Source organism: Dendrobates tinctorius, unplaced genomic scaffold (genome assembly GCF_039654945.1).
Source record: "Dendrobates tinctorius isolate UK_male_01 unplaced genomic scaffold, ASM3965494v1 ptg000246l, whole genome shotgun sequence".
Taxonomy (NCBI): Eukaryota; Metazoa; Chordata; class Amphibia; order Anura; family Dendrobatidae; genus Dendrobates; species Dendrobates tinctorius.
In genome coordinates this window covers 3034855-3049877 of record NW_027361913.1, presented here as the reverse complement: position 1 = coordinate 3049877, position 15023 = coordinate 3034855, and the positions used below count along the sequence as shown (strand labels likewise).

Genomic DNA, 15023 nt, shown 5'->3' with positions numbered 1-15023 from the left:
CCATAACTACTGCTGCATTGCTCCTGTGCCGGTGTCTAATTACAGGGCCAATTTGCCTATACCGCCATAACTACTGCTGCCTTGCTCCTCTGCCGGTGTCTAATTACAGGGATAATTTGCCTCTACCGCCATAACTACTGCTGCCTTGCTCCTCTGCCGGTGTCTAATTACAGGATCAATTTGCCTCTACCGCCATAACTACTGCTGCCTTGCTCCTCTGCTGGTGTCTAATTACAGGGCCAATTTGCCAATACCGCCATAACTATTGCTGCCTTGCTCCTCTGCTGGTGTCTAATTACAGGATCAATTTGCCTCTACCGCCATAACTACTGCTGCCTTGCTCCTCTGCCGGTGTCTAATTACAGGATCAATTTGCCTCTACCGCCATAACTACTGCTGCATTGCTCCTCTGCTGGTGTCTAATTACAGGGCCAATTTGCCTATACCGCCATAACTACTGCTGCCTTGCTCCTCTGCCGGTGTCTAATTACAGGGCCAATTTGCCTCTACCGCCATAAGTACTGCTGCCTTGCTCCTCTGACTGTTCACTGCCTGTCTCTAATTACAGGGCCAATTTGCCTCTACCGCCATAACTACTGCTGCCTTGCTCCTCTGCCGGTGTCTAACTACAGGGCCAATTTGCCACTACCACTTCATAACTACTGCTGGGCAATTACAGGGTCAATTAGTATCTGTTTACTCTACAATACTCCAGGACGCCTTCTTCACTGCCAGATAACTGCCAAATAGACTCCTTTACCTGTGCCAACATGAGTCATAACAAAAAGTATGCCAATGCCAGTGAAAGGAAAGCAGCTTTAGCACTGCGACAAAAACAACGCCGTGCTAATGAGACTCCTGAGGAAAAACAGCATCGACTTGACAAGATTAAGGCTTATAAACGCCGTCGCCTCACACACGAATCCCCTAACTCTAAATCCATAAGATTGGCTGAAGAAGCCTCTGCACGCCGTCACCGCCGACAACAGACAGCCTCTTCCTCATCATTATTATTAGACTCACAACAGGATGCTTCCACATCAGCATGTGGAACAATTTACTGCTACACTTCATCCCATATGCCGTTCACTGACATAACTAATCAGCAATCTGTTTCTGCCCTATCAATACCACCATTCAATACCGATGCACAGTATGCCAATGCCAGTGAAAGGAAAGCAGCTTTAGCACTACGACAAAAACAACGCCGTGCTATTGAGACTCCTGAGGAAAAACAGCATCGACTTGACAAGATTAAGGCTTATAAACGCCGTCGTCTCACACACGAATCCCCTAACTCTAAATCTATTACATTGGCTGAAGAAGCCTCTACACGCCATCACCGCCAACAACAGACGGCTTCTTCCTCATCATCTATAATAATAAATGCCCTAAGCAGCTTCCGGTTGTAACAACTTCCGTCCAGTTGTAACCGGTGACGTCACCACACACACGCACATGTTAACCCTCAACACACCACACCGCCTCAACACACACTCCTCTCACCTTTCACCTCCACTCACGTCCACTCACTCTTTCACTCCACATACGTTCCTTTCTCTCACTCCGTTTCTCATACTCACACCGTCATCGTCGCTGCCCCGACATCTTCCTCCGCCGCCGCGATCCTGGATCCAGACGTTCTCCAGGCCGCCGACATGTTCTTGCGGCGACGCCATCTTGGATTTCGTGAAATCCCGCGAGATTCAAGATGGCGTCGCCGCAAGAACATGTCGCTGGCGTGGACGACTCGGGATCCAAAAAGATGGCGTCGGCGAAATCTCGCGAGATTACGCCGACGCCATTTTGGATCCCGATGTCGTCCACGCCGGCGACATGTTCTTGCGGCGACGCCATTTTGGATCGGCGAAATCCCGCGATAGTCAAGATGGCGTCGCCGCAAGAACATGTCGCCGGCGAGGACGACGTCGGGATCCAAAATGGCGTAGGCGAAAACTCGCGAGATTTCGCCGACGCCATTTTGGATCCCGACGTCATCCACGCCGGCGACATGTTCTTCCGGCGACGCTATCTTGACTATCGCGGGATTTCACGATACTCAAGATGGCGTTGCCGCAAGAACATGTCGCCGGCGTGGACAACGTCTGGATCCAGGATGGCGCTGGCGGAAGAAGATGTCGGGGATCGTGGAGCAGCGGCAATAACGGCGTGAGTATGAGAGACGGAGTGAGAGAAGGGGTCGTATGTGGAGTGAAAGAGTGAGTGGAGATGGTGAAAGGTGAGAGGAGTGTGTGTTGAGGAGTGTGTGTGTTGAGGGTTAACATGGCAAGACGTGTGATGCTATCGCATCCTCCCGATGCGATAGCATCGGGCCATAATCTAGTATATATATACTGCTCAAAGAAATAAAGGGAACACAAATATATATATATATATATATATATATCTCATTGATATATAGATTCAGCACATCTTGTAACTAATTAGAGAGAATCTGTCAGCAGGTTTTTGCTACCTCATCAGAGAGAAGCCTGGCATAAAGTGACCCTGAATCAAACGATGTTTCACTTAGATTACTGGGTGCAGCAGTTCTTACACAATAAGTGCTTTTAGATTTAGCAATGCAGCAGAGCTAAGAAAGCTGCCCCCGCCCACACCAGGCACATAACTATAGACAATGAGCTGCTTATCAGAGAAGAGGGTGGAGTCGAACTTGCAAACACATTGTCACCTTCACTGTAAGTTAGCAACAGCACACTGCTGGACTTGTAACATATCATTGAGTTCAGTTTTTTAACCCCTACCTCATGCTGTTCTCAGTTTACATAGCAAAAACCTGTTGACAGATTCCCTTTAATTAAAATCTCTGCATATTCTTAGCTTAGGGGTCCAGTGGGTGGAGTCAGTTAGTAATTCAATATATACATAGATGCTCGGTAGCTGTCACTCACTTTGTAGCTGTCTACTATAGTAGGCTGTCTACTATATTCCTAGGGCCCAGAATAAGCAGAAATATAATAAGTACCTACCATCAGTCTGGGGTTACCTTTTTACTTAAGCGACATGCAGATAATTTTATAAAATAATATTCATTAGAAAAAGTGCCAGCCTAAAGGATCCAGCTTCCTAGCAAAAGACAAGTCCGATCTTGTGGGATCCAGTCATCCATCTATGTCTAGACATATTGGGAATGTGTGAGCTATTATGATTTTATCAGAAGAGCTTGCGCTTTTAACTAAAAGAGCGCTGTCGCATTATGTACACACCCCCCGATGAAGGCAGGATTCCGAAACGCGCGTCGGGGAGCGTGTGATAGGGACGTGGTGACCCTTATAGGTAAAGGATCTGTCTATGGCATACCTCTGTATATGTGAAGAGTTGTAATTTTCTAATGAAAAGGTGGCACTGGTTACTTTTACATATTGTGCATGATTCTATTGCACAGGCACTCTGCACTTTATTCTGGATATATGGAAGTTTTGTGAATACACACAATTGATGTTTAAAAGGACATATGTTTATGTGTTTTTTCTTTCTAAAAAATATTTTTCCTGTATATGATCCACTGTGTGACAATTTTGCACATTGCACATTGCACTTTTTTTGTTAATTATTTTTATGTATTATAATGATTTTTATGTAATTTTTGCACCTTTTTCACAATCCTTTTCAAATTGTTATTCCACAATATGTGGGGTATGCATATCTGATATATAAATTGGGTCTTATCATTTTACAATTTTGTGAAAACTGTTCCTATACGTGCACTCTTTTTGATTTTAATTGGTTTTAATGTAACCACCTGTATAAATAAAATATAATTTAATAAGTACACCCTGTCTGGTTTTTTATGGTTAAGAGGTCCTTTGATTGGTTGGTTGGTGTGTTTTATCCTTAATAGTGTGTAATCACTAATTTCACTAACACTGGTGGTATATTTTATTATTTTTATTATGGTTACTAATAATTGATTGGTTTACTATAGTCCAGTGTTGGTGTGTTTCTGTACACAGCAATGACCTATCAGTAACATTATATTTGCACTGGAACCGTACTTGAGCACTCTTTAACCAGGAGGGCTGCGCATCTTCACACTATCAGTGACATCATTATAACTGTTCCTGATTGGTGACCGCGGTGTACATAATGCGGCAGCGGTGTTTTACTTAAAAGTGCGGCAGATCTCTCTGCTAGTGAGGGGCCATGGAGGGTTATGAGATCCTGCTCTGCTTGTCGGGCTCCCACAACCCTGAACTTTTTCATATAATTATTTTTACAGTTGAACAGTCTATATTGTAACCTCACACAGTTTATATTATGACCTTTATTATACAGTTTATGGGTTAGATAAAGGCTCCTTACCTGTGCACTTGATATATTTATTGATTCTTCAGAATCCTTTAACTCCCTAAGTGAAACAAATGTCCCACCATTTTATTATCTCATGCAAATATCAATGTAATTAAGAGCAATTGTTTTACACAGAAACTTTAGCAAACACCTCAAGGTGAAAAGATTATGTACTGGACAATATGACAATGGGTGGATTTGAGTATCTATCTTAAGATCTTGGATTATTTTGGGCAAGTTATTATAAGCACTATAAAAAGCATCATGGCAGCAGAAGAAGTCACAAAAAAGATCGCTGATCTGTCACAGTGATCTGTGATGTGACAGATCAGCGATCTGTCACAGGACAGTGATGTCCCACCTGGGACAAGGTAATAAAGTAAAAAAAAAAAAAAAAAAAGTGTTAAAAACAATAAAAAAAAAATCGCTAAATAAATTAGTGAAAAAAAAAATATATTCACCAATAAATCCATTTTTTCAAAATAAAAAAAAACAAAAACAATAAAAGTACACATATTTGGCATCGCCGCGTCCGTAATGACCTGCCCTATAAAACTGTCCCATTAGTTAACCCCTTTAGCGAACCCCTTAAAAAATAAAAATAAAAAAAATTAAGCAAAAAATAATGATTTATTATCATACCACCGAACAAAAAGTGCAATAACGCGCGATCAAAAAGACGCATATAAATATCCATGGTACCGCTGAAAACGTCATCTTATCCCGCAAAAAACGAACTGCCATACAGCATCATCCGCAAAAAAATAAAAAGTTATAGCTCGCAGAATAAAGCGATGCAAAAATAATTATTTTTTATATAAAATTGTTTTCATTGCAAAAACATAAAAAACGACCTAAATGAGGTATCGCTGTAACCGTACTGACCCGAAGAATAAAAACGCTTTATCAATTTTACCGCACGCGGAGCGGTGTAAACGCACCCCCCAAAAGAAATTCATGAAACGCTGGTTTTTGTTCATTCTGCGTCCCAAAAATCGGAATAAAAAGCGATCAAAAAATGTCACGTGCCCGAAAATGGTACCAATAAAAACGTCAACTCGTCCCACAAAAAATAAGACCTCACATGACTCGGTGGGTCAAAATACGGAAAAATTATAGCTCACAATATGTGGTGATGCAAAAACTATTTTTACAATAAAAAGCGTCTTTTAGCGTGCGACAGCCGCCAAACATAAAAACTTACATAAATCGTAAATCAAACCCCCCGTTATCACCCCCTTAGTTAGGGAAAAATAATAAAACTAAAAGAAAATGTATTTATTTCCATTTTCCCGCTAGGGTTAGGGTTAGTGTAGGGTTAGGGTTAGGGTTAGGGCTAGGGTTAGGGTTAGGGTTAGGGCTAGGGTTAGGGCTAGGGTTAGGGCTAGGGTTAGGGCTAGGGCTCAGATTAGGGTTAGGGGTGTGTTGAGGTTAGGGTTGGAGTTATAATTGGGGGGTTTCCACTGTTTGGGCACATCAGGTGCTCTCCAAAGGCAACATGGTGTCTGATCTCAATTCCAGCCAATTCTGCGTTGAAAAAGTCAAATGGTGCTCCTTCCCTTCCAAGCTCTGCCATGCGCCCAAACAGTGTTTTACCCCCACATGTAGGGTATCAGCCTACTCAGGACAAATTACAAAACAACTTTTGGGGTCCAATTTCTCCTGTTACCCTTAGGAAAATAAAAAATTGGGGGCAAAAATATAATTTTGCGGAAAAAAATGTTTTTTTTATTTTCACGCCCAGGCGTTATAAACTTCTGTGAAGCACTTGGGGGTTCAAAGTGCTCTCCACACATCTAGATAAGCTCCGTGGGGGGTCTAGTTTCCAAAATGGGGACACTTGTGGGGAGTTTCAATAGTTTAGGTACATCAGGGGCTCTCCAAACGCACATGACACCCGCAGACCAATCAATCAAAGTCTGCATTCCAAAACATCACTACTTCCCTTCCGAGCCCCGACGTGTGCCCATACAGTAGTTTTCTCCCACATATGAGGTATCAGCGTACTCAGGACAAATTGGACAACAACTTTTGGGGTCCAATTTCTCCTGTTACCCTTGGGAAAATAAAAAAATTGGGGACTAATTGATCATGTTTGTGGAAAAAATACGATTTTTTTTATTTTCATGCCTGGGCATTATAAACTTCTGTGAAGCCCTTGGGGGTTCAAAGTGCTCACCACACATCTAGATAAGTTCCTCAGGGGGTCTAGTTTCCAAAATGGGATCATTTGTGGGGGGTTTCCACTGTTTAGGTACATTAGGGGCTCTCCAAAGGCAACATGACACCCACAGACCATTCCATCAAAGTCTGCATTCCAAAACGTCACTACTTCCCTTCCGAGCCCCGACGTGTCCCCATACAGTAGTTTTCTCCCACATATGGGGTGTCAGCGTACTCAGGACAAATTGGACAACAACTTTTGGGGTCCAATTTCTCCTGTTACCTTTGGGAAAATAAAAAAATGGGGACTAAAAGATGATGTTTGTGGAAAAAATACGATTTTTTTATTTTCACGCCCGGACGTTATAAACTTCAGTGAAGCACTGGGGGGTTCAAAGTGCTCACCATACATCTAGATAAGTTACTTGGGGGGTCTAGTTTCCAAAATGGTGTCATTTGTGGGGGGTTTCTACTGTTTTGGTACATCAGGGGCTTTCCTAACGCGACATGGTGTCCGATCTCAATTCCAGCCAAAAACGTCAAATGGCGCTGCTTCCCTTCCGAGCTCTGCCATGCGCCCAAATAGTGGTTTACACCCACATGTGGGGTATCAGCGTACTCAGGATAAATTGCACAATATCTTTTAGGGTCCTGTTACTTTTGGAAAAATAAGAATTGTGGGTGAAAAGATCATTTTTGTGGAAAAAATATGATTTTTTAATTGTACTGCTGTACGTTATAAACTTCTGTGAAGCCCGTGGGGGTTCAAAGTTCTCACCACACATCTAGATAAGTTCCTTGGGGGGTCTAGATTCCAAAATGGTGTCATTTGTGGGGGGTTTCCACTGTTTTGGTACATCAGGGCTTTTCCAATCGCGACATGGTGTCCGATCTCAATTCTAGCCAAAAACGTCAAATGGCGCTGCTTCCCTTCCGAGCTCTGCTATGCACCCAAATAGTCATTTACACCCACATATGGGGTATCAGCGTACTCAGGACAAATTGCACAATAACTTTTAGGGTCCTGTAACCCTTGGAAAAATAAAAATTGGGGGTGAAAAGATCATTTTTGTGGAAAAAATATGATTTTTTAATTGTACCGCTGTACGTTATAAACTTCTGTGAAGCCCTTGTGGGTTCAAAGTTCTCACCACATATCTAGATAAGTTCCTTGGGGGGTCTAGTTTCCAAAATGGGGTCACTTGGGGGGGTTTCCACTGTTTAGGTACATCAGGGGCTCTCCAAACGCGACATGGCGTCCGATCTGAATTCCAGCCAATTTTGCATTGAAAAAGTCAAACGGCGCTCCTTCCCTACTGAGGTCTGCCATGCGCCGAAACAGTAGTTCCCCCCCACATATCAGGTATCAGCGTACTCAGAACAAATTGCACAATAACTTTTGCAGTCCAATTTCTCCTGTTACCCTTGGTAAAATAAAGAAAATTGAACCTGAAGTATTTTTTTTGTGAAAAAAAGTTAAATGTTCATTTTTTTTTTAATATTCAAAAAATTCCTGTGACGCACCTAAAGGGTTAATAATCTTCTTGAATGTGGTTTTAAGCACCTTAAGGGGTGCAGTTTTTAGAATGGTGTCACTTTTGGGTATTTTCTATCATATAGACCCCTCAAAGTGGCTTCAAATGTGAAGTGGTCCCTAAAAATAAAATGGTGTTGCAAAAATGAGAAATCGCTGGTCAATTTTTAACCTTTATAACTTCCTAACAAAAAAATATTTTGGTTCTAAAATTGTGCTGATGTAAAGTAAACATGTGGGAAATGTTATGTATTAAGTTTTTTGTGTGCCGTATCGCTGTGATTTAAGGGCATAAAAATTCAAAGTTGGAAAATTGCGAAATTTTCAAAATTTTCGCCAAATTTCCTTTTTTTTCACAAATAAACGCAAGTTATTTGAATGCAATTTTACCACTAACATGAAGTACAATATGTCACGAGAAAACAATGTCAGAATCACCGGGATCCATGGAAGCGTTCCAGAGTTATGACCTCATAAAGGTACAGTGGTCAGAATTGTAAAAATTGGCCCGGGAGTTAACGTGCAAACCACCCTTGGTAGTGAAGGGGTTAAAAAAAAGTTTAGACAGTGTGCCTGCTTCAAAGGAAAAAATGGGATTAGAAAAAAGCTGATGAAACCAGGATAAAACCTGAGGAAAAAATCTGTCCGTTTTTCTCAGGCGGTAACACTCGCACGGATGTATGGATCTAACCTAAAGGAAAGAAGTTTTTATCATTGGCAGAAATAGGTTCTCTGATAATATTATAAAGGTTCAGTTGAAAGGCTGATGTACGTTTCTAATAAAAATTGTAATTTTATAAATTATTAAAGGAAATCTATCAGCAGATTTTTACTATGTAATCAGAGAGCAGTATGATGTAAGGGCAGAGACCCCAATTCCACTGATGTATCACTTATTGGACTGCTTGGTGAAGTTTTGATAGAAACTCTGCTTTCTCTGTTGTAGATGCAGCAGTGGTCAGAAGGTTGAGAGGTGTACAACACACCCACACCCCCGATTGGCAGTTTACTGTTTACATTGTACATTGTTAGTAAACTGCTGGGGGTGGGGTTACACAGATTAGGCAGACTGGCCAGCATGTGGGACCTAGTCAGGCAGTGATAATCTCCTGCTGATAAAACACTGATTGTATTGAAACTACAACACACAGCCTAATAAATGACACATCCTTGGAATCAGGCTCTGTTGACCTATATTATGCTGCTCTCAGATTAAACAGCAAAAACCTGCTGATTGCCTAAAATACAATAGTGTTTAATTTATTCAATCCCATATAGGTTTATACATATTGCTACTGTTGGTATCAGTCAATTGTGGAAATTTCAGAAGTTTTAAAAACAGTAAAAAAAAAAGGCTACTTCTGTGTGAAAGCGGAGGCATACTCTGTAACATTAGATGGCTCCTGCACCTGTATGGAAGTCCTATGGATCTGTACAAAACCGGGCTGCAGTGTGACTGTGTTCACGAGCCCTAGGACTGTTATTCACTCACTTTTCATGTTCATGTTGAATCATTTTCTGCTTCATCTCACTCAGGCAGTCTTGAGCTTCAGACAACTGATCACGGATTTTCACCAAATCGAATTCTAAATCGTGATTGGTTCTTTTCAGTTTCTCATTCTCTGACTTTGTAACTTGTTCCATACTTCGTAGGTTGGAAAGTTTTTTTTCTAACTGTAACAACCAGCAATTAGTCCTCACAATATGATTTATTATACCCAATTATATCTCTAGAATTTTGTTTTCAGAATTAGGCATGTTTGGAAATGTAGAAGAAGATTTCACATGGCCCTAATGAGAAGAGAAGGTGTGTGCACATGAATTAGAAAATCTGTGTTTGGGTCTACATTTGACCGAAACTGTATAGGACATGCACAATTAAAGTTCTGAGATATCTCACTGTAACTCATTATTGTGCAAATATCATTAATATTTAAGGGGCTATCCACATTAGAGGGACTTTTTTAATTTAAGTACACGTATTTGAAACTAAACTTATTTTTGCCATTGGATTTCATTAAGGGGAACCTGTCAGGAGGATAAACTCTCCTAAGCCATCTATATGGACATGTAAGTTGAATAAAATGATGCCGTGATATGTGCGATCTGATGTCTTATTCCACAGAAATCCACATTTTTCTTATATGAGCTGTTCCAGGCTATGGGCTGGACATAGATCTCCCCAAGAATCTGCATCCAGAGATTATTTTAAATGAAAGGGGAGTTACCAGTGTGAGACATGTAGATCAGGAGCCCACACTATTAGGCATTATATGTCTCACACTGGTAACACACCTTTCATTTAAAATAAGCTCTGCAGGCAGGGTCTTAGTAAGATCTATGGCCACCTCCATAGATCTTAACAGCTCATTTACATATTAAGAAAATTGTGTATTTCTCTGGAATAAGACATTGGATTCCAGATATCAATTTATTCAACTTCCTATGACCTACATGTCCATATAGATGGCTTAGGAAGGATGATCCGAATGACAGATTCCCTTAAAACATATTACAATATTTTCTTTCTTTTGTGTTGTGCTGCATTTCAGGCTGCAGAATCAGTTAACTGAGAATTTATCAGTGACCACATTCTAAGAAAAAAAATTTGTAATGCTTTTACTTGTCTTTTTCTTAGCTCCTTTCTGCTGATTTACGACCACAAGCCACATTATGTGCAGGAAAACAAATTTCCTGTAAAGGCCAAATGGTGTTTTATTTTTTTAATGAAACCCAATTGTAAAAATTTTTTATCCCCAAATACATACATTTAAAGAAAACAAAAATGGCATCCAAAGGTGAACAGCCTCTTTAGTAAATAAAATTAATAGTAACATTTCATAATAACCATAACTGATAAACTGCTGGTGGCATGTTACATGCTTGCTTCTATTTCATTGAATTAAAATGTGATGTTTTACATGTAACTACTGTATTTGCAATTTAGATGAAAAATTCTATTCAGATGTCTTACTTCATTTTGAACAGAGATCAGTTGCTGCACTTCTTTATTTTTCCCCTCTATGGTATTCTTCATTTCTTGATTGTGGATACTGCTGCGGGTATTACTCTAGAAAAGTAGTACAAAGAAATATAAGATGCTTTCAATGACTTTTCCTACTGCACATAGAGGTGCACGCTACTACTTCCAATAGATGTTTGTCCTTTACTGTGATATATAGAAGAATTAATGATCCCTGACATGACCCAGGCTGATCACTGACCACCCTAATCAATGGATAGAAATAGCTGAAGGGCTTTAAGGGAATTATATTCTGTATGTGGATATGCAGAACTATAATGTGTCATGGTCTGCTGGTTATATTTGGTTTGGAGTGTTAAGGGTTAACCCGGAGAGCCTCCTTTTGGCTTATCTGAGGCTTTTTATAGCCTCATTGTGGGGCCATGCTTTGTCCGTTATACTTTTGCCCTTGGCTGAGTGTGCCGACCCCTGTGTGCCTGTGCCTTGTGCCTGTGTTATAGCTTGCTTGTGTAGTTGTGACCCAGTTCTGTCCCCGTTGTGATCATTGCCTGCTGCTTCTGTACTGTTTATCTGCTTTCTCTGGTTCTCTGACTCTTGCTATGTTACTGACTATTCTTTGGCTTGATCCTTGTGTACTACGTTTGCCCGATCTGTGTTTGACCTCGGCTTGTCCTGGACTAACGTATGTGTCTGGTGCCTTATAACTTCCCTGGTGTCCAGTGGTACCCCTTTCCCCTCCTCATTGTCTCTGGAGTCTCCGCAGTGCCGTTCTGTTGGCTTCAACAGCAGCGCGGTAGGCCCCGCCTCCTTCCCTCTGACCCATGGTCACATGCCGCAGGTCCTATCTGCTCACTCACTACCTAGTGCTTGGCTCCTGCTGCACCACTAACACCTCGCCTGGTCCTCGGATGCTGCTACCACTGGCCGTCCGAGGTTCCTGACTGCCTGTCTGGACTGCTGCAACCGCCGGTGAGTGTCCACCAGGCGGGTTATTGTGACATTATATTGTGACTTTTTTTGCATTAAAATATTTTTGTTGTTTTGTTTCTTTAAAATGTTGTTTTGAACAATATTGAAAATTACTGGATGCACAAAATTATTCTCCACACTTCTAATAAAAATGTAAAACATCTCCTACCTCATTGGTTAATTTCTTAATTTCTTCCCGCATTTGTTGTTCCATTTCATCATACAGACTCTGCACTTCTAGATTATGTTCAGTAATCCTCCTGCACAAGAAATGTGCACTAATAATAAGAATACATACAGCACAGGGTGAAAGCAAGTTTGAAAAACTAAATTGATTTGGCGAACAACCCAAATAATAATATTAAATGGAGATCATGTAACATATACAACATACGATATGGAATTCGCCAAAAAGAATTATATTGGACTGGGAAAAGGACATTAAAGCAAACCTGTCAGCAAGATTTTGTTAAGAATGGAGATGTTACATATCTTTTAGACTTGTCCAAAACTGAAAGTACTATGTCATGATATATAATTTCTGATAAATCAAATTACACACCTTATTATTACCATCTCTCCTCAGTCTGCCCTTTTATCACTAAATCTAGATACGATACCATCCACATATATTCCGATTATTACACATATGTTATTAAAAACCAAACTGCATCTAGAGGAAAAACTGACTCAATTTCACCTAAGGCTATGTTCACACTTTGCATTATTGCAGTGTTTTTTTGCTTTTTTTTAATGAAAATTTTCAGCACACTACCAGCAAAGTCTATGAGATTTCAGAAATCTCATGCGCACACCTTGCTTTTTTCCAGGCTGTTCTGACAAAGAGCAGCATGTCACTTCTTTCAGCATTTTTTCAGCGTTTTGACCTATTAAAGGGAATCACCTGAATTTGGCGGGCTATTTAAATTACTTCAGTCCGGTCCGATGGGCGGTGTTTCCTATTCATTCCTCCTCCCCATCCTTGGCCGCCGTCCGCAATATTTTCTGGAATTGGAGTAGGTGTCCGCCATAGTCCGCGTGTGTGCAATGCAATCTTGCCTCGCGCACACGCAGTATGCTTTGCCCGACTGCGGACAAAGCCTAAAAGCATTACTGCGCATGCGTCGGTTAACTATGTCCCGGAACACAGCAAAATACTTCTGGACATAGTTAACAGGCGCATGTGCAGTAATGCTTTTAGGCTTTTCCCGCAGTTGGGCAAAGCATACTGCGCATGCACGAGGCAAGATTGCATTGCGCACACGCGGACTATGGTGGACACCTACTCCAATTCCAGAAAATACTGCGGACAGCAGCCAAGGATGGGGAAAAGGAATGGATAGGAAACACCGCCCATCAGACTGGACTGAAGTAATTTAAATAGCCCGCCAAATTCAGGTGACAGATTCCCTTTAAAAGGAACAGGTAGTGCAAAAAAAAGCTGCAAAAAAACACCGGTATCAGTTTTTGGCGCCAAACCCTGAGTAAGTTGAATCAGATAATTTTTTATGCACTAGATTTTATTAGCATGCACAAGAGACAAATGTACCCTGACGAAAATTTTGCAAAAGCGCAGCAAAAACTAAGCAAAAAGGCAGCAAATACTAAGAAAACCTGCTTCTTGTAAGCAACTTAAACGTTGCATTAAAAAAAGCTGCAAACATGCAATGTGTGAACATAGCCAAGATCAGACGTTATTGACAAAATACGTTTTCATAATCTTTATGAACAGATTCATGGTAATATGAACAACTTGTTTCCTTTATAAAATAAAAGATGGCAATATTGGAATAAGAAATTTCCCTTTCCTTCGAGATAATAAACTCCATCTATTCTTGTTATTTTTTCAGGTATTTTATCATTGAAAATGTTAATTTTTAAAATGTTGTCTTTTACATTTCTTTAAAAGGACTGTCTTATTTTGCTATATGGCACATGTTTTGTTCTACTTTTCTTTATTTAATTACTTTATTTGCTGTTTCTTTGATTAGTATGATAAGAATTACTTAAATTAAGTAAAACTACATTGCCACCCCCCCTCACTTCTTAGCACTTCAGCTGCTGATTTAAAAGAGGAGCACAGGATGAAATTTATGGCTTTTGTGTTATCATGAGAATTCTCCCGCCATTAATCCAGATAGAAAATGCACAGCATATCTGTTATACGTGAACTCAAAGAGATTTTGTTTGCCTGCCATGTCTATATGAATAAATGGAGTAATCTTGCTTGAGTGCATATAATAACTTTTAATGCTTTATAGGCACATTTTTTTACTCTTCCTGAAAATGTTTTCATTTAAAAACTAAAGGATCACTATAAAACTCCTATTCTGATTTGTAGAACGCTTGTTACATTGCACACTGACACAGTCCAGGCTCCACAGAGGATGTATTGCATAATTCGTGCTTGCAGCTAATGCCTTAGGAAGAGACACTGTAATTAAAAGTTGTATAAACTCACTTTTTTAACATGATTTCCAGTGTTTCTTTGTCTTTTTTAGCTTCTTTGATTTGATTTGTTACTTTTGCCAAAAATTCCTCTAGGTTCTCCAATAAATGAGGTTCTTCATGACCAAGTCTGGTCCACAGTTTCCAGATTTCAGTTTCACTTGAATGAAATAAAAAAAAAAAGTGTTAATATTTTTTCCCTAATTTAAACTAGCAAAATGAGCACATTTTGAAGCAATTCCTTTATTAATTTGGTGCATCTAAAATAAGGAATGTAGAATCTAGTATACTTCTTCTTTACATGTTTATATGTCTCCATGGTAACAGACTACAGACCAAGTCTATGCGTTGTCTGATCCTGCAGTTATGTTTACTTTGCTTCAATCAGCTATATTAGCTAACCAATTTGTCAATTCACGACGGGGCCATTTCCAACTTTCTGACCAGGCACATTTTCCAGTTTTATCATAGAAGCCTTGCAGCGCTGGGGTCCTGGGTTCGAATCCCACCAAGGACAACATCTGCAAGGAGTTTGTATGTTCTCCCCGTGTTTGCGTGGGTTTCCTCCGGGTACTCAGGTTTCCTCCCACATTCTAAACACATACTGATAGGGAA

General features: G+C 40.4%; 1 protein-coding gene across 3 annotated transcripts in view; it reads right to left on the bottom strand.

Annotated features, from left to right (window-relative positions):
• Positions 1-15023, bottom strand: part of LOC141063204 (EF-hand calcium-binding domain-containing protein 4B-like) — a 151193-nt gene that overhangs the window by 65939 nt on the left and 70231 nt on the right. For all 3 annotated transcript variants that reach the window (XR_012224840.1, XR_012224841.1, XM_073557266.1), the window contains exons 5-9: positions 14422-14568; positions 12130-12220; positions 10983-11078; positions 9501-9682; positions 4324-4369 (exon numbers count right to left, since the gene is read on the bottom strand). Coding sequence is in view for 1 of the 3 variants with exons in the window: in XM_073557266.1 (XP_073413367.1) it covers positions 4324-4369; positions 9501-9682; positions 10983-11078; positions 12130-12220; positions 14422-14568 (562 nt within the window). In the remaining 2 variants the exon portion in view is untranslated. The remainder of the gene's footprint in view (positions 1-4323; positions 4370-9500; positions 9683-10982; positions 11079-12129; positions 12221-14421; positions 14569-15023) is intronic.